Genomic DNA, 20,414 nt, shown 5'->3' on the forward strand with positions numbered 1-20,414 from the left:
CCCGCAACTATCATGAGGAGGTATTTGCATTGCATGAGGAGGTATATATCGCATTTGCAATAATCAATATTTTATGCAAAATTCAATTTTTTTTTGTTGGGAAAAACACATTTTCCACTTGTTATGAAAGGCGCGCACCCACAGGGTCGACGGCGATGTCGCGCGGCTTGTCCAGGCCGTCCCACACCAGCAGGGCCCGCATGCTGCCGTCCAGGCGCGACACCTCGATGCGGTTGGTGCCCGCGTCTGTCCAGTACAGCTTGGAGGTGACCCAGTCGAGCGCCAGCCCCGCCGGCGACTCTGCGACACACGGCGCCCACCGCGCACCTCAGTGCCCGCGGCAACTACGTGTTCCTCCAGTTTCACCCGTCAGTAACCTTACAACCAAAATACACTTCCGCAACAACTTAATAAACAGGCTAAGCCCTACTTAACACCAGAATCCCCAGTAGTTTACCACTGCCTGATAGACTTCCATCAAGAGTGATGGTGTTGGAAGGAGGGGGGGGGGGAGGGGATAGCCCGCACACCAGAGAAGTCCTGGTGGAGATTCAAGATATTTTTAATGCTTGGGTTTATCCTCATAAGACATAAATATTACAAGTATACTGTTAATAGAATACACAGGAAACCTTGCAAGTAATGCTATACGCACAGTGGTTTACAGTTATGGCCACAGTATCTTCAAAAGTTTTTTTTTTGTGAATCGTGGGGTTTGAAAGTTGTGCAATAAAATAGAAAAGAAGGGGGGGCTGACAATGGCCCGTGTTGGCAGTAGAGAAGCTGAGATGCAGGGACAGAAGCGCTGCCGCAGTGTCGGTGGGACTCGCCAGTCAGACGCAAGCGCAACTCCAGAAGGGGGGCGGTGGGGGCGATAGCCCCTCCCGAGACCAATTTTATTGATTAGTGTATATTTATGATTAGGTAATTAAATATTTAATTTCTTATGTTAAACTTTTATCTCATCAAAAGTTGCATGGATCTACTAAGGTTCTGTATTTGAAACCTGTAATTTGTAAATAATATTCCAAAGCCAATATCTGACCACTTTCATTTCTTGCAGCTACGACCTTTCTTTGTGCGATAGCCCCTCCTGAAGCCGCGCGGACGCACCCACGGCAGCGACGGAGACGGGGACTCACCCAGGTTGGAGCTGACGATGACCTTCTTGCCGGTGCCGTTGAGGAAGGCCCGGGAGATGGTGTCGGCCTCCACGTCCGTCCAGAAGATGGAGTCGGAGCGCGCGTCCCAGGCGAGCGCCACGGCCGACTTGATGCCGTCCACGGGCACCACCATGTCCGCGTCGGCGTTGGGCCCGTCGTCCAGGCGCCGGATCCTCAGGTCCTTCTTGCGGGCGAACAGCAGCAGCTTCTCCGGCGTCGAGTCGCACGTCTTCCTGCCGCACCACCGCCACCGCCACTTTCATTTGTTGGTGGGGGGGATAGATGTTAGAGGATTATGATTTGTGGGGGAGGGGGTAGGTAATACATAACCCCTTCTCCTCCACCCTCATCCCCTTGCATATGCGTCTGGCCACCACCTAACCTAGTCGCTTATTTATAAGCATACGCAATAAAAATGCATTTTATTTGACTTTTATCATTATCACATTCCATCTTATTATTCTTGCAATTTCAAATTCAATGTGCTTATAAATTATTGATAACATATGAGTTACTAAAGTTTTTTTAAATCCAAAAACAGTATTTATCATTCAAATTTACTAACTCAATTGTAAAACACAATTTGCGTGTGGTCGGACCATAGAAAAATCAAACAAAAAACTGTGAACACAAAGTCATTACAGTAAAGGAAAAAACAAAATCTGGTTTAAAAAGTGGAACAACTTGGTGATAGACATAGATTTGCCGTATGTGTTTTTTTTGGGACAATTTCTAGGTTTCTAGCCTGTATAGGTATTATTTTGATTGCCATAATGTACTGCTGTAAAATTGTGTATAGTGAGGGAAGTAGTATCATCTTCACCAGAATAGACTCATGTCATACAAAGCAAGTTAACGACATGAGGTGCCTGAAGCTTGAGGGGTTTCTCAGTGGTGTCGAGTCTACCGTCTACTTAACACGTGGTGCCGTCACGTCCTCGTGTGCTCCATGGCTCAGCGCACGGCGCCAGCTCCGTGCCACGGTGACCGGCGCTCTAGACCACGACTATACTTCCTGCTACTCGTGCCGGCCACACTTAGTCCTGTCCTCACCCACCCACCAAGGGAGGCCTACGATGTACATTCTGTATTGCACAGACCCGAACAAGCCCGAATATCTACCTTCGGCCAACGTCGGGATGATTTTTTTTTTCTGTAGACTCAAAATATTAACACGAGGAGGATTCAAGGTTGAAGGCATAGTTTGAATTTATGGATACGTAAACGAACTGATTATTATTGATGTTGAAGAGGTAATTATCTCGACTAGTCCCTCTTCCTTAAAAAAAATAAAAAAAATAAAAAAAATCTGCAATACTTTTATTTTGTGCTACAAAATTTCCTCTAACACATTTTGTGGAATTAAGAGGTTAATTAGGTTAGTATAGCTACATTAAAAAAAAATTGGGTGATTGTGTGAATGGTTTGTTAGGTCACGATAGCTACATATTAAATTTAGAAATTACTAAACAACCATTAAAATGATTTGACAGTATTTTTAATGTAGCTATACTAACCTAACATAACCAACCATCCATAATTTTGTAAAATAATAAACAAAAAAACTGACGAAGTTGGCCAAAGGTAGATATTCGGGCTTGTTCGGGTCTGTGCAATACAGAATGTACATCATAGGCTTCCCACCCACCAAGGCCGCAGACATCTGTCAATTGTAAATAATTAATGAAAATTTCTCCTGAAAATTATAGAGATAAATAAATGATAGCGATGCAGCTATTTATTTTGTGAATAGATCACACCAATGTTGCCAGAAGAAAAAAAAGGGGGTTGTCTGTAAAGTCGGTTTACGGACGATAATTTTACGTGATAACGTCATAAGAGAACATTGATGAAAAATTGTATGTTTTTTAATTTTCAAATATTATTTACAGTTTTTGCAAATTTAACTTAAATAATATGTTTAAATATAATCACAAACAATTCGTTATAAAATTAAACTGAAATCAAATCAATGTCAATAAATTGTTAATTTGAAATGACAAAATTAAAATTGGACAAACAAATCAATTTTTTTTTTTTAAATTGCTGCTTTTAAAAAAGGCCCGCCTTAACCTGTTTGTCATTGTAGAAGATTTTTCTCGCACGGTGGTTGGCCGGTTCTTGCACGCTCGACTCAGGCGGAACGTGACAATGAGTCATGCTTTTTCCATGCGTGCAGCCGGCGTTCATCGATTTATAAGACGTTATCACGTCAAAACAAATTGTGCAAAAATGGACTAATTAGATTCTCTGGGGTGATTACTCACATTTTTGGTCGCTACAAGAGGGGACGCACCACAACGCCGAACGTACAATAACGCCGAAAACCATAACGCCAAAGGCCAAATTGGCTACAACGCCGACAGCTAGAAAACTGTTGTGTACCAGAACGCCGAATTACCACAACGTCGAAATACATTAACCCCGAAAAATGTCATTGCAGGACTGCCACAAAGGTTAGGTTAGGTAAGGTTAGCACACAAATTCATTCAGTTGTTTTTCATTTTGCTCCTGTGGCCCCCCCTCCCCACAGCAACATTTTTCGGCGTTACTGTATTTCGGCGTTGTGGTACACAGCAGTTTTCTAGCTGTAGGCGTTGCGGTAAATTTGGCATTCGGCGTTATGGTATTCGGCGTTATTGTACGTTCGGCGTTGTGGTAACGACCCGCTACAAGACAAGGCGTGGGCGGGCGAGGCAGCGAGGGGGGCTCACCGGTCGCTCCGCAGCTTGAGGCCCATGGGGCAGACGCACCGGTGACCGCCCCCGTGGCGCGGCAGACACAGGTGCGAGCAGCCCTTGTCGTCGCCGCAGTGGCTCCTGTAGGCCGGCTGGCGCTGCGGGTGGTAGCTGCAACACATCGCGTGCTCGGTCATGCCGGGTCGACTCCAGTCGATACTGCTCACTCTCTTACTCTGGACCATTTCAGAGACTGAGACCTAGTTTTTTAAAGTAGTTATGGGCCCGTCCGCTAGATAGTAGTTTTCATAATATATTGCTGACATAACTACATTCATTTATTAGGAGAAGTAATGTATAAGCTATTGTCAGCCAAACAAACCAGTGAAAATTCACTCTATTTAGGTAGCCACTAATTTTGTGGTCTGTAATACAATGAGTTTTTGCACCTCCTACTCCATAATTTATTACATGTTGGTTTATTAAAAAACAGTATTAAGTATTTTCGCATTGATTAAATTAGTTTTGCGCCGTGAAACATGGTTTAAGTTTCCACTGTAAGAGTCGTACTGACAGATATTCCCCGTCTGCGACGGGGCCTCACCTGTGGATGTCCATGGGGAAGTGCAGTCCCGCGTGCACGGTCTTGAGGCCGGCGCCCGTCAGCTTGCTCGCCGTGGCGATGCTCTTGGTGTGCCAGTCCGTCCAGTAGAGGGCGTCCTCGAACAAGGTCAGCGCGAAGGGGTGCGGCAGGCCCTTGGTGATCACCTGCGACCAGCGGCACGCGGCTCCACCTTGCACCAGCACTTGTCCTGCCGTTCACGTTCCATCAAACAGGTCGATGGTTTTAGAAAAGTGTGCTTCTCAAGCAACAGTTCCATAGCTAAGGGGCCCGCCTCGTCAGGGGTGTGTGTGTGTGTGTTAGTGAGGCAGGATGATAAGCGCGACACTTGCTGGTGATTCTAGCGTGGTATCGCCTCCAAGCGTAAGGCTATGAATTGACGCGCAACCTTCTCATCGTGCATAGGACAACTATAAAATTTGATTAGTAACCATAACATTATATGGCGGAGAAATGAGGATAAAGGTTTAATGCAAGTCCCTTAAGTGCTTTCATGAATCTGTACCGGTTGTTATATGTCTAAAAATTACTCTGAAAATTATTCTGAAAACACGAATTTTAGTTATTTTAACTCTTCTATAATACTATTTAAAAATTTAATCCAAAAACCTAACTACGTTTCAGCCCTCAGCGAACTCTTAAATCCTGCAGACTGCAAATCATATCTGACTCTTGTCTACAGCACAGAGAGAAACAGAGAATAAGTTAAACTTATTGTTTTTCTGGGTTTGAACTTAAATATGTAATATTAATTTATTCTATACTGCAATGTTACATGCTGAAAACGACCTTGCTTGAGAACAGTTTGACACTGATGTACGCAACAGTCTCCAAAGGGCCATTCCCCTAATGGATAAACGTCCACATAGCCTTCTCTCGGATATGCCTGTACAGCACCAGTGATGGTTGGCTGTGAACTCTCGATGGGCAGCAGTGAGGTTGCAGGTGTAAACAATCGTTTTTTAAAGTATCATCCGAATATAGCAGTATTGAGATTGAACCTTCCCACTTATCATTTTTAGGATAATCTATCCTTCAGAGCTATTCTGAAATATCTTAACACTTTGAAATATTGACATTATTTAACGTGACCTATCTCTGTAATGTGTACCATCTCGTTCCATGGCCCAAGCCCCTCCGAGGGTGTTTCCAAGGCAACTGCCTAGTCACTCGAGGCACAAGTTAAAATCTTAATAACCACATTCATGAAAGTTTTTTATATATATATATATATATATATATATATATGTAGAGAGAGAAAAAGAGAGAGAGAGAGAGATTGATTTATAGAGGGACATATATAGAGAGACAGAGATGCTTTGTATATGTGTACCTACTTTAAACAATTAAAAAAAATGATGCATTAGTAATTAGTAATTAGCAATGCATTAGTTATTTAGTAATAATTGTGGTTCCTCGTGGTGAGGCGCTACCTTCTTGCGGTCGCTGCCGTCGAAGCGAGCGGTCTCGATGACGTGGTGCTTGGCGTCGGCCCAGTAGATGCGGCCCGTGGTGTAGTCCACGCACAGGCCGTTCGGCCAGAACAGGGACTCTGTGACGACTGGGCGGCGGTCGGAGCCATCCATCTCCGCCCTCTCTATCTTGGGACTGGGACCTGCGACCATCGCGAGTGTTCCTTCGCTGCTCGTCTCCCAGTCACTCAGGGGGACAGTGTCCTCGATACTTTCTTTTTGCACATGATTTAAAATAAATTCATAATACACTCCATTCATTATAGTCCATTTTTCTTTGTTTTTCTTTGTTTGTTGACCATATTCCTGTTATGGAATATTATGTGGTGTTTATATCCTGTTGACAACAGCAATTTTTTTGCTTAATTTGTGTTTTTGTCTTTTGGGTATTTTTTTAGTTTTCTTCTACAGACATACATGTGCTTAGCAATGGCGTAAGTCCAAAAGCTTACATCAAGTCATGCACTCCCATCGCACAAATCTTTCAAAGATAATACAACCAAACTTAATTATTTATAAAAGGTTTTTCCTCTACTAAACAAGTCCTTAATTAAAGTTTTTTATGAACTTGAAGGCAAATTTTTATGTCATCCTGGCATGAACTGAAAGCATAAGATCATGTGGTATACAGTTTTGGTTTTACCCAGGGCCGCTGAGAGAATTTGTGGGCCCCTGGGCAGCTGGGGTAGTAGGCCCCCTTCCTTTTTTTTTTTTTTGCATACCACGACTATGTAGGCCTATACCATAAATATATATGGTATCGTAAAATTGCATACTTCATTTGAACATACATAACGATTTCCTAGTTACGCAAAAAAAAAAAAAAGAAGAGAGCATATGCATGTATTATCTCAGTGCACTTTTACATTGTTAATCCCATCAAAACAAAATACAAATAATAATAAATTTTGATGTATGTGTTGCTAAAAAAATAAAATAAAAAAAAATAAAAATAAAAATAAATGGTAAACAGATACCTATTGCATTATTTATATGAGTGTTTAAAATACATAAGTATAATAATTTATTCTGAAAGTAAATATTATTAAAATAATGTAAAGTAATAATCAATTTTATTACTTCGAAAACATCAAACACACTGAACCATGTTCATTACATTGAAAATTTTGTAATAAAAATTAATTATTTATAACGTTCCAGGGACGTCGCAACGTTTTCATTAGTGGGGGGCCAAACAGATGTATCACACTTACCTCAGTCATAGAGCGGGGGGTCGGGGGGCCCTCCCCCGGAAAAATTTGGAATTTTAGATGCAAAATTGTGCTATTTAATGAGTTTCCGAACCAAAATATTAAATATACCATTCCAAGAATTTGATGGCGTAGTATGTATTAAATACTACTCTGACAGTAGATGTAGTACAATTTAAATAAAATACCATCTAGGAATTTGCAATCATTTTACAGTATATTGACAATCATAAATTTGATTTTCTAATCAATGTGATCACCAATGCAAAATTTGTAACTACAGGTTGAGAAAAATACTACAACGACCAAACATTTATTCCGGGAAAAGGAGGGGGGCGAAATGCTACTCTCGTCCCCCCATGCATAACAGCACAGGAGCGACTCGCCCCTGCTGTCCCTGTAACGTTCCCATTTCTGCTACTACGCAAGTATTTTGGTGTGAACTGAATGTTACAAGTACCTACTGCTCGGTTAGGTTATTGGTTATCGACTGTAGTTTTAGGAACACACAAAACAATTTATATATATATATATATATATATATATATATATATATATATATATATATATATATATATATATATATATATATATATTACAAGATGTTTTAATAGCAGTGGGAAAATGTTTTTCCAGCCATTTTTTTTCCACTTCCCAGCCGGGCGCCCGGGCCCCTAAGGCTACCGGGCCCCTGGGCATTTGCCCCTTTTGCCCCCTCCTCTCGGCGGCCCTGGTTTTACCACTTGTGTGTGGCCTTCATCTTCAAATACTATTTTTTTTAATATACCATTCATATAATCAATTAGAATTTAGATAATCCCAGGACCATTGAAACCTGAGTCTTTCAGGGTTTTTACTGATTTATAAATGCCACAAAAAGTATTTAAACCTGAAGGCTACTTACGAAAAGTTAACCCAAAATTGTATACAAATGATTGAATTCTTTCAGTAAATGATATAACTGATAAAAAAAAAATATTCACTTTAGTTTCTAAAAAATAACCATTAAAAATGACTTACTTAGTAGAATAAATATTTGAATAAAGGTTAGATATGTTTATATTAGGATTATTTTTTTTAAATCATGTGCAAAAACACTAAATATTATAAGCAAAATAATTTAAGAAACTACCCCTTTAAGCGAGCAAGTGATAGGCATGACTCACACAGGAGTCAAGCAGTCTGCTCTGTGCGCGAGGGTTTGATTAGGCATGCTGTCTGTGCGTTGTACCGAGGGCAGCTACGGGACCTCTCAGGAACAGTAGGCACAGACTGTGAAGCAGAGTCTGATGCAGTTGTAGACCCACCCAGGAGTATTAATATTAGGCTATATACAGTGTTTACCAATATGTCTTGTAACATGTTTTTCAGACTAGTTTTGGGAAACTGGAATGTATATCGTAACAAACAGTTGAAGTGAACTTCGCGTATGACTAGGGACCAGAAAAATTCACGTGTTCAATGACCTGCAGGATGAACTCCATAGTTCTACATACACTCGATCAAATGCCACCCACTCATTGGCTGCTGTCTTGTGAGACGTCCCAACGTAGCAGCCTGTGATTTGATAAAGCTTTGGTCGGGTATTTCTCATTGGCCCAGCGCCATCCAGGTGAGTTGTGAGCCAATAGCAGAGGCAGCACTATGGTATAACTATTTGTATTTTAGCCTATCGCGAAATGAATTCGCGAATTTTTCCGGTCTCTACGTATGACGTCACATCACGGCCACTGCCAACCTACCCCTCCCTCTTACCTTCTCCTTCCTCGGTTCCCGCCGGCCTTCTCCTTTCTTCCCCGCCCCCTCCTGAGCTCTGCGCATGCGCGGTGACCCGGGTGCTAAGGTATTTAAGCCCCCGAGAGCTTCGACTCGTCCTTGTAAATATTTAAATTTCCTGGGTAGCCTGTTCTCATTAATTGCTTCGGACTTGTAAAAGTTTCAATGTAGGAGTTTTAACTTTCGTTAGGCATAGGAGCGGTGTGGCACCTGGCGAGCATGGCAGGTATTGGTTCCTGGGAGTAACTTAGTTTCCGACAGAAGGTGGCTCTGTCTAAATAGGCGATAGATAAGGTATAGTTTCTTCCCCGCTTAAGTATTTCTCCTCTCGTGGGAGCGGCAGGGGCGCAACAACTAAATTTCCAATTGGGGGGGGGGGGGGGGCAAGGGGGGGGGCAATATACCTTTTTATAAAGAATCATCGATCCCCCCTTTTGAAGCGGGGGATCCGGGGGTCCTCCCCTAAGAAAATTTGTATTTAAAGGTGTAAAATGGTGCTATTAAAGCAGTTTTATTATCTAAAAATTGATTACATAGCACTTTCTTTGCCCCCGTTTGACCCCACTTCAAGGTTTCAGAGGGGGGGGGGGGCAAAATACCCTTGCCCCCCCTGTTGTTGCGCCCCTGGTGAGCGGTATAGCTTTGTAGAGTAATGGGTCGGGCTCGGAACCCAGTACGCTGCACATTAAGAACGTTTGTTGCAACGAGCGTGCATGTTGAACGCTCGGCACTGCAGGACGGCAGGTTGCAGGCTCACCCCAGTCCGTCCAGAAGACGAAGGCCTCGCCCGGGTGGACCGCGATGGCGCGCGGCTTGTCCAGGTCGCTGGAGGCGATGATGACCCGCTGGCTGCCGTCAAGCGTGGCCACCTCGACGCGACGCGTGCCGGAGTCCGTCCAGAACACCAGGTCGTGCACCCAGTCGACGGCGATGCCCCCGGGCGACTCCAGCCCCCAGCGGATCACGTCTGCGCACACGGGCAGTGCTTGTGCCAACCTGCTTTTACTACATTTTTCATAGCCTGTAAGCTATGAAATTAGAATTATTATTAGGATTATGTGTTCTTTCTAACGCAAAAGTATTTTGAAGTTTTTTGAAATCCTAATTCTTGAATTTTTGAGAAAGAAAATGAGACATTTTTTCCTCAAAACGGGAATTTTTGAGTCATTTCGAGTCATTTTTGAGGAATTTTTGAGTCCAAGATGGCCTCTGTGACATCAGAGCAATCGGTCACTGACCCGGCACCAGGCACCACAGCCCGAAGCCTGTGCCAGGACATGCATTCCTATACCACGCACTACCAACTTCTTCGTCTTCGTATGACAGTATGGTCCACTAAAATACATTGTGTCAAAAATGAAAAGGAAAAAAAAACTAACATAACACGTACTTTTTAATTCCTACCCATAAATTCCAAAGACAGGGCTGACATAAAATGAACGATTATTAAAGGAAGAAAGACAGTGTTTTACAGTTTAAGTTATTAATATTTATTGAAGAACGTTCAGACAGTGTGCACTTCTACGTCTCCCTCCTTGTTCTGTGGTGGCTCAGAGGCCCATGTGGGGAGACCTAAGATGTCCATCAGGTTCTGTCCATGCCCGAACACGCCCGAACATTCACCTTCGGCCAACTTCAGGATTTGTTTTATTTTTTTGTTGAGGAAAAATTAATTCAAATATTAAAAGTGGTCGGTTAGGTAAGCTACATTGAAACACTTTAAAACACTATGGACGGTTAGTTAGGTTAGTGTATCTACATAAACAGAGAAATATAAATATGTATATAAATAAACCCGAGGTTGGCCGAAGGTGAATATTCGGGCGTGTTCGGGCAGGGACAGAACTAGATGGACATCTTAGGCCTCCCGCCCATGTGCCACCTCCTAGTGTGTCCCCTTGAAGCACGGCACTGGCAGCCACGGTGCCCAGTACTCACCGACGGCTCCCGAGCCGTTGAAGCTGGCCCGGCGGATCACGTCCATGGAGATGTCCGTCCAGTAGATGAGGCCGCGCCGGTGGTGGTAGTCCAGGGCTATGGCGTTGTGCAGTCCCTTGAGCAGCGCCGTGTACTTGGCGCTGTTGAGGCTGACCTGCGTCACCAGCCGTCACCACCCGTCACCACATGCTCGCCCCAGACAAGCCACTGTCACACGCGAGCTTTTGCGAGGATGAAGACCACTCGTGTCGCACATGTTACTTTAGTGGCAGCAGGGGCGCAACTACTATATTTCCAAAGGGATGGGGGGGGGCAATATACCTTTTTATAAAGAATCATCGATCCCTCTATTGTAGCGGGGGGTCCGGGGGTACTCCCCCGGGAAAATTTGTGTTTCAAGGTGGAAAATGGTGCAATTTAAGCAGTTTTATTTGCCCCAGTTTGCCCCCAATTCAAGGTTTCGGAAGGGGGGGGGGCAATATACCCTTGCCCCCCCCCCCCCCCTGTTGTTGCGCCCCTGAGTGGCAGCTACCCTCGTACTTCAGATAAAACTGAGTAAAAAAACAAAAACTGTATTAAATTTACTCCGCGGGAAAAGTATTAAATCACATAAAATTATTCTCTATCAAGTACGTAATAAATGTACGTAAGTTTTATTTTTGTTAAGCCATTTAAAAATAAATATAAAGTTAATCTTAAGCTGTTTACAAAATATTACAAGAATGGTGCTGATTGTGTGATAAATCAAACAATAATGAGATGTTCAATGAGTGCAGCACCTAATAGTTACAGTTTTTATGGTTTTATTATCTGGCCAATATTCGTTTTTAAATAATGAGATTTCGGTGTTTTTTTTAAAATTCTTTTTTATAAATCTGTTTATTAAAAATGATAGCATATAACTGAAGAAATATGATACCCAAGTGTTCCATGGTAGTAATTTCACCAAAACAGTGTCATTTTGACATGATGCACTTCTTCAATAAAATGTTTTGTAGTAAGCATGTATAACTTTTCGTAAAAAAATAAAATAAACCTATTAAGTATTTCTGTGTTATAATGTAAAAAATGAGTAACATTTGCAAGATTAAAACTTTTTCCAATCTTATTTTATTTTTATGTTAGTGCATCTAGTCACTTCAGAATTACATGCGGTATTTTGACGATTGGAAACATTTGTAAATGTATAATAACTGAGAAATAAAATATGTAAAATATAACCTAAGAAACTTTACATTAGTTATATAAAGATGAAAGTTAAAAAGAGCAATTTATTAAAATTCAATATTATGTATAAACAAAAAAAAAACGTATAAATTATAAAATTGTTACATGTTGTTTTGAAGTGTGTGTTCTTATGAATTTTGAAGTTGTGTGTGGTGTAGTGACGCGGTTCACCTACTGAGAGTTTACTCGTGATGTCGTCTGAGGCGGTGGAGAGAGGGAGAGAGGAGGGAGGAGAGGGAGGAAGAGTGAGAGAGGGAGAGAGAGGGGCGCGCACCTGTCTGATGTCCACGCGGTTGGCGAAGAGCAGCGTGGGCGCGGCGCCCAGCGCCTTGCAGGAGCGGCCGTCGGGACGCAGCACGTAGCCCGTCATGCAGCCGCACGCGAACGAGCCCTGCGAGTTGCTGCAGGTCTGGCTGCACACCGGCTCCGTCTCCAGCAGGCACTCGTTCACGTCCTCGCAGCTGCCCGGCACAGAACAAGGAGTGCCACTCTTACAGTGGAAACTGAAACCATGTGTCGCTATCTGTTGGGCGGGCCCATAACTACCAGCAAATAAAAAATCGGAATAGAGGTTCTCATACAAAGTTTTTTTAGTTATTACTTTTTTTTGGTTACATTAAGTTATCGCCTATAATCGATGCGAAAATACTTAATGCTGTTTTGTAATAAACCGTCATGTAATAAATAAAGGAGTAGGAGGTGCAAAAACTCATTGTATTACACATACACAAAATTAGTGGCTACCTAAATAGAGTGAATTTTGACTGATTTGCTTATACATTACTTCTCCTGATAAATTAATACAGTTATGTCAGCAATATATTATGAAAACTACTATCTAGCGGACGGGCCCATAACTACTTCAAAAAACTAGGTATCAGTCTCGGTAATTAGAGTTTCTCCCCCATGCAGCTGCCCGGCACACACACACTCAGGGGAGTAACCAGGGGGGGGGGGGGTTTAGGGGTTCTACCCCCCCTCCCCCTTTGCCGCAATTTTTTTTCTCATCTGAAAGCAGGTTAGCTAAAAGCCTGGGTGTCTTACTGCTATCACCGGCCACTGCACTGGAGGGGAAGAGTAAGCGAGCCCTACTGATTCTCCTTCCCTTCCCCTACCCTGTCGCGAGCAGAAGTTATAAGGTTGTGACGCCGTGACTGGTCCCAAGCTTTCAAATATCTTACACCTATTGTATTTAACCAGCGCGGTAATTATAAGCAGGTGTTGACTGGGTAACTCTTCAAGTTGAAGCTAATTGTTTCCAGGAATAGGCCAGTTCTGCTGAAACCCAACCCTTTTTATTTCGTTTTTTTTATTGTCGAGCTTCGAGCATGATTTATGATTTTGAGTGGACGTGGACAAGGCACTTGGATTGATTGAATTGTCTTTAATTAATTTCTTACTTCATCACTCAAACAATTTTTTTTATAAAAAATTAATAATATTTTTTTACCATTACAATTATTAAAGTTAAGTACTGAAAACTGCTCAAATAGCACTATTTACACCTTAAAATCCAAACCCGCTCTAATAGGAAGGGGTTAAGAAGCATGGCCCCCCCACATTACATTAAATAAAGGGGAGGGTGTCCCACAAAATTATTTGCCCCCCCCCCCCCCCCCCCCACCCCCCCGACCCATCGTTTCTCTTGACGGCCCCACTGCGTGCTGATATGTGGCTGGTCTTGTCTCCATGCAGCGCAAACTAACTGTGTCAGCTTTTATGCCTTTTTTTTTTTTTAAATAGGTAGTGCCTCGAGCACCAGTAAGACAGTACAGGTATCCGTTGCAGAAGCACAGAACTTATATTGTGAATACTTAGGCACATATAAATCAACAATATACATTTTTCTAATGGAGTATGGGCTATTTTTTAATTTTTTTTATACTTACTAAAGTAGCCTAGTAGCTAACCGGATGAATTAGACTTCTTGTATATCATCGTAGTTGATTGTGAGCAGGGTCTTCGATTGTGCTTTAGAAATTTTTTTTTTCCATTGAGACGATGCACTGACAGGTCACACTCAGAGATCTATTATTATTTTTATAGAGATAACACAAAACCTGCAATAGAGATGTGAGGCTGTGGTTGATATAATTAAGTATCTGAAGGCACAAGCCAATGCGAGGTGAACTATTCTCACTTTAAAATAAGGGAGAGTGACAACGCTAATTGAGTGGATATTTTTCCGACGGAATCGGCATACAGTTTCACATAAGCTCCATAGTGGCCAAAAACCTCAGTTTTGATAATGAGACATTAATATTGTGTGAATTGTGTGAAGTTTGGTGTTAATACTTTGAATGTACTATTTTAGTATAAATTATTATTGATACTTAAATAAAACTGGATCTTAGAATATCTACGTCGTCTGTTTTTTGTAGGTTTTTTTTGACGTGACAACGTCTAGTAAATCGATAAACGCCGGCTGCACGCAAGAAAAAGTGTCCCGTAACGCACATTGTACGCTTGCGCCGCATCTAACTCTATTCCACTCAATTGGAACAACCATCGATTTGACTTTTTCGAGGCACATTAAACTTGAAACACTCCCATTCGTTTCCTACTTTTCCTATCATCGTCCTATCCTTAACAGAATATAACAGATCGGAAGAAGTTAAATAGCAAACATGTATAAAAGTTATAGTTAAAATAATCTCTTCGTTAAAGTAATAAACATATTTGAATAAATGAGTGCAAATAAAAGTAAATTTATCAATTAAATTGTAGATTTAATTTCACTCCTTTGTATCCATACAAAATAGTGATAATTCAATAAAAATGATTCAATTTTATTCATAAAAGTATGCAATAATTTCATCAATGTTTTGTTATGACGTCACGTTAAACTATCGTCCATAAACCGCTTTTACAGACAACCAAAAACGAAAAAGAGGTGTGTTCTCACGTACATTCAACTCGGTAGGATACAATCGTCAATGATAATAATTTAGGATATAATGTCTCCAATAGCCTATGAATCCAACAGTTTTTTGTTCCAAAAGTCATTGGCTCCAATAGTCATTGGCTCCATTAGTCTATGAATCCAACAATCGTTTGGCTCCATCAGTCATTTGCTTCAACAGTCTTTGGCTCCAACAATCAATGACGTCAAAAGTATTTGAATCCAAATAGTCTTAGACCTAGCGCTATTTGACTACAAGACTAGGAGTCTACGAAGATACGAGACTACAGGACTGCACGTCTACATGAGTACTTGACTACGCAGCTACAAGTCTAAGTGGCTCCAATTGCTGCATCTGTCTTCAGCGGAATTTTCTCTTTGACTCCAACTGCTCCAGCAGCATTATGTTATAACAGAAGGTTACAAGGCTACTTTGTTACGTAGCTCCATCCCACGTGAGTGCAGGGAGGGCTAAACGTCTGCGATGTGGTCCAGAGGTTGGCGCACCTGCGGCCGTCCTTAGCGAGGGCGTATCCCGGGAAGCAGCTGCAGCCCTCCGTGCCGTTGGGGTACGTGACGCACAGTTGGCGGCACTGAGAGCCCTTCTCGCAAGTCTTCCTCTTCGGGCAGTTATTCTCGTCTGGAACAGCAGGCGCACCACAACTCCAGAACCAAGACGAGTGTGAAGGTCATCACGTGATAGAGAAGTGCGAGAGCTCAGTACAAGAGGGTTTGAGTGCAATATGAAAGTGGACCGCGGATGTACGGGGCACCAAGCATCGTCCACCCTTGCACGGCAGCAGCGACTGATCAGGAGTTCTGACCGCCCTAGTCTAATTATGAGCAGGGGCGCAACAACTAAATTTCCAAAAGGGGGGGGGGGGGTAATATACCTTTTTATAAAGAATCATCGATCCCCCCTATTGAAGCGGGGGGTCTGGGGGTACTCCCCCGAGAAAATTTGTATTTCAAGGTGGAAACGGGTGCTATTTAAGCAGTTTTATTATCTAAAAATTGATTACACAGCACTTTCTTTGCCCCCGTTTGCCCCCACTTCAAGGTTTCAGAGGGGGGTAAAATACCCTTGCCCCTCCTCCCCCCTGTTGTTGCGCCCCTGATTATGAGGACGCAGCCCCGCCAGGTGTGTGTGTTACGATCGACCTAAAGAGTAGTATATTAGTTCTGACTTTGTTTACTAGTGTGAAAATTTTAACATGGTTCATACTACCCATTAAAATTTTTCAGATCGATCTGCAAGCGAAACTAACGTTGTCCTTTAATCTGCACGACATTCGCTCAACCAACGACCGATTCGAGTGACAAGTAAGTGTTTGTTTTTTGAGCGCTTTTTTAAAATTTCAAAATTTATTGTTAAAATCAGGGAGTCCCAAACATTTTTCAGTTCACAGCGCATTTAGTTTGAGTGTTTTGTCTCGGTCTGGTTGAAATATGTAGGGTAGATGCAACGATGCTAGATTAATAGTGCATGCGAAGACCCGATTTCAGCGCCCCCCCCCCCCCCTCTTCTCGCCCTAGGCTGAAGCCTAATTAGCCTAAGGGTTAATCAGGCCCTGCACGGCAGACAGTGCTGTAGAGGACCAAGAGCGGAGCAGGAACGTAAAGACAAGCACGATCAGAGAGACACAAGCGGCTAGGAGGCCACTGCAAACATTGTCACAAGCAGAATGATACAAGATGTTACTGAGGCTCTGACAACTTTCCCACAATCATCCAGTAAATTCAGTAAGATATGTTTGTTGAGCTTAAAAGATCATTGGTAGGTAATTATTATTAAATCATCAAATGTTTTAGCCTACTTTTAAAGACAATTCTAAAATTATCGAGAAAATGTTCAATCTAATGGTTGTGTGAAGTATTTGGACGCGAGCAGCGTGACAGGTCCCGGCTGCCTGGCGAGAGACACGTCTGTCGTTTGTTTCCGTCCCGGGAGTGCACGAGGGGAGCAAAGCAGAGCACCCCGAGAACACACACTGACAACAGGCTTGCCACCATCGGGAAACAGTGATCACACCTGGGACACCGTGGTTTGGACCACATGCTGTATGCTTCTAGCAAGCGTGCTTACATGATTCAAGTACAAGACCAAAATTATTTATTAGTATAACTATGGTGAGTGATAAAAGTAAATACACAGTAGTAAGTTCCGAGTACTGCCTGAAAACTATATTCTTCGTGACTTATATTAAATAATTATTTTAAAATCAAAAAATTAAAATTAAATAAATGGAATTCTTGATAGTTTTCAGCAGGCATCAAAAGTCACAACCAGGCTCGACGTTATTTTGATGTCGGAAATTAAAATTCTTTATTTTTTATATCTCCTGACTGATAGAAAACAGTGCTACAGTATTTTCTATTCTGTCTTAAAAGCATGCACTGCAACTCGGCTCCACTTCGCGGCCAGCGTGCAAGAATTTCAGGATAAACACGTTGCAACAAGATGCAGTCTGATCCACCAATCAGAACGACTGGCTGAGGAAGGTCTATTTCGGGCTGAGTAATAACACTTGAGGAAAACACACTTCCGGGAGGGATGTTGCCCCTATGCCTGAGGGGCTGGCCAGGCTGCGAAACTGTTCTGGCCACAAAGAGTAGGAAAGCGTGAGTGCAGATGGATGCAGGCCTACCTGAACAGTTCTGAAAATGCCAGTAAGCTTGAACCCAGTACTATCTGCTTCCTGTCTATTCTGGTGGGAGCAAGTTCTCATTCTCAGCAATGATGAACGTACATTTCGGCTTTCAAGAATATAGTGTTAAGACTTTGGTGGGCTATAAGATTTTTTTTGTTATTTTTGGTATAAAAAATTCTTTCAAATTGACATGTCCCAGGTGGAGATGTTTAGATTTAGAGGCAGAGAGAGGGGAGTTCTGGGGAGGGTTAAGAGGGGTTGCTACCAGGAGAGGAATTTCGGGAGCGGTCTCTGAAAGGTCACTACCACTAAAAACATAAATGGAGAGGGGACGAGAGAGAGAAAGAGAGAGAGAGAAAGAAAAATCGCATTAATAAAAACCAATTATCTTATTTAGTTTTACTATACTACAGATTGCTCTGGGGTGGGGATCTCTGAAGTGGTTGGATTGTCTGAGCTACAAAGGACCATGTCATATACTGGTATATGACCTGCTTTTAAACGACACACCTGCATATAGGACTTGAGCATCGTTCGTTTTTACACAAATATATACCTAGTTATAACATTCGGTATATACAGTCATTATCCTAGCGAACCGCAGGCAATGTCTCAAGTCAATAACTCATAATATTTGTAATTATATACAACTGTCATTTTTGGGGGGTTGGTGAAACCAGACTTTGCAATAATATAATAAAATTGTTTCGATTGAGTTGGAGTGTCAGCCAAGGCCGAAATGGTGGACATAACACGATGCTTATTTAATGGATACAAAAAGAAATAAATATTAATGGACTGAAACTTAAAATTAAAACAAATTGAGAACTTTGGTGTAGCTTAAATACAATAGTGTATATTACAAAATAAATGCAAGCATGTTTTTTTTTATATAATAAAGACAAAATTAAAGGCTGACATAGTATGTTGTGGAAGACCGTGATATTAATGTGGTAGAGGACGGTGGTGTCTGTGCAACCAAGGCGTGAGAGGCTACCTTCTCCCCGGGGACAGTCCTTCTTGCCGTCGCACACGTGCTTGCGGCCGATGCAGGCCGGCGAGTGGTGTCGGTGCGCGTCGGTAGTGTTGGCGGGCCTGCCGCACTCGAACTGCGTCTCGTCGCACTTGGGCCGGCAGTCCTTCTCGTCCTCGCCGTGGGAGCAGTCCTGCACGCCGTCACACACCCAGGTGCCCTGCCGACACACCGCACCTTCAGCTCTTTGCGTCCTGCACCAGGGCTCACTATAGCTAGAGACCGGAAAAATTCGCGAATTCATTTCGCGATAGGCTAAAATACAAATCGTTATACCTCAGTGCTGCCTCTGATATTGGTTCACAACTCACCTGGATGACTCTGGGCCAATGAGAAACACCCAACCAAAGCTTTATCGAATCACAGGCTGCTACGCTGGAAAGTCTCATAAGACAGCAGCCAATGAGTGGGTGGCATTTGACCGAGTGTACGTAGAACTATGGAGTTCATCCTACAGGTCATTGAACCCGCGAATTTTTCCGGTCCCTAACAATAGCTCAACACTGAGACAGATGCAGTGGGGGATCCAGAGGTTCACCTCGGAGGGGACACTCTAGGATTTCAGAGTAGCCAGAGAAAAAAATGTCTTAAAATTACTAAATTTGTATTTAATCTACTCACACTACACGTAACATCCAACCACCAGATTTTATGATTCTACAAGAAATTCATTTTCATTAATTATATTAAAATATTTGATTGGTTTCAGAAACAATCATTTTTGTCGGCAATATTAATGTAGCCGACAACTGTTTTTTTTTGGTGAGGGGGGGGGGGGGGGGGACTTGCCCCCGGTTCCCCCCATTGGATCCGCCACTGCCTTGGAAAATTAAATATAAATATAATTTTTCGAGCTACAATATTTTCCTTATGTTTAAGACATTGAGTATTTTATTTTAATTATTTTAAACTTCAAAAAACTCTCAAATTAATATTCAGTAGAGTCCCGCTTATCAGAATGCCGCTTGTATGGACATCCGGTTAATCCGAGCAGGATTAAAAATAAAGAAGGATTTACTAATCAATAAATATTGAATTTAAATCACAAACATATTTTGTTTTTTTAATTCTACATGAGCTCGTAGGAAAATAAACTTACGTCTCTGCATGCAGTAGTATTAACGTTTAAATTATGCCGTAGAAAAGTTGTATTTTTGAAGAAAAAATTGATTTTTGTATTTTTAAAAATCTAAAACAGGTACTATGTGCATTTTAAGGCTTATTCGGTTTATTTTGGACTTTCTGTGATCTGGACAGGGTCGGTCCCATCTAGTATGGATTTTCAGGACTCTACTATATGTTTAAATATGAGCAGTGACCAGCATGCTTGCTGCAAGGTATCTTATTTGGTGTGGGAATATTTGAGAAATATGCGTGGATTTGATATGTACCTGTGTGTGTTATACTTACTACAAGACCAGAAGACTAAACAATATTTAAATGTTTTTTTTTAATCTCCCATCGTTACATCAGTCAAAACAAATGTTACAAAGCCCTAGAAACGAATTGCAGGGCTAACGAAAAAATCTCTTGTAAACCAATACAGATTTGAAACACTTTTGGACTCTTTATTGTACTCCTACGTGGATGGATAGCATTCAGACACATAATTTATGATTAACATAAATTTTATTGACTTGCGACCCACACATTATAAATAAAAAGCGTGACAAAACCGTATTCATGTGTTTTCGCTCACAATTTCTTGTAGATCAATAACTCAGAAAAATATGCAAAGATT

General features: G+C 42.0%; 1 protein-coding gene across 1 annotated transcript in view; it reads right to left on the reverse strand.

Annotated features, from left to right (window-relative positions):
• The window catches only part of LOC134532307 (low-density lipoprotein receptor-related protein 4-like), an 86,844-nt gene that overhangs the window by 33,284 nt on the left and 33,146 nt on the right, over nucleotides 1-20,414 (reverse strand). Inside the window, exons 7-16 of the mRNA XM_063368725.1 lie at nucleotides 18,638-18,833; nucleotides 15,497-15,629; nucleotides 12,362-12,548; nucleotides 10,861-11,014; nucleotides 9,680-9,889; nucleotides 5,897-6,078; nucleotides 4,446-4,609; nucleotides 3,878-4,012; nucleotides 1,143-1,396; nucleotides 139-300 (exon numbers count right to left, since the gene is read on the reverse strand). Of these exons, the coding sequence (XP_063224795.1) occupies nucleotides 139-300; nucleotides 1,143-1,396; nucleotides 3,878-4,012; nucleotides 4,446-4,609; nucleotides 5,897-6,078; nucleotides 9,680-9,889; nucleotides 10,861-11,014; nucleotides 12,362-12,548; nucleotides 15,497-15,629; nucleotides 18,638-18,833 (1,777 nt within the window). The remainder of the gene's footprint in view (nucleotides 1-138; nucleotides 301-1,142; nucleotides 1,397-3,877; nucleotides 4,013-4,445; nucleotides 4,610-5,896; nucleotides 6,079-9,679; nucleotides 9,890-10,860; nucleotides 11,015-12,361; nucleotides 12,549-15,496; nucleotides 15,630-18,637; nucleotides 18,834-20,414) is intronic.

Source organism: Bacillus rossius, chromosome 5 (genome assembly GCF_032445375.1).
Source record: "Bacillus rossius redtenbacheri isolate Brsri chromosome 5, Brsri_v3, whole genome shotgun sequence".
NCBI lineage: Eukaryota > Metazoa > Arthropoda > Insecta > Phasmatodea > Bacillidae > Bacillus > Bacillus rossius.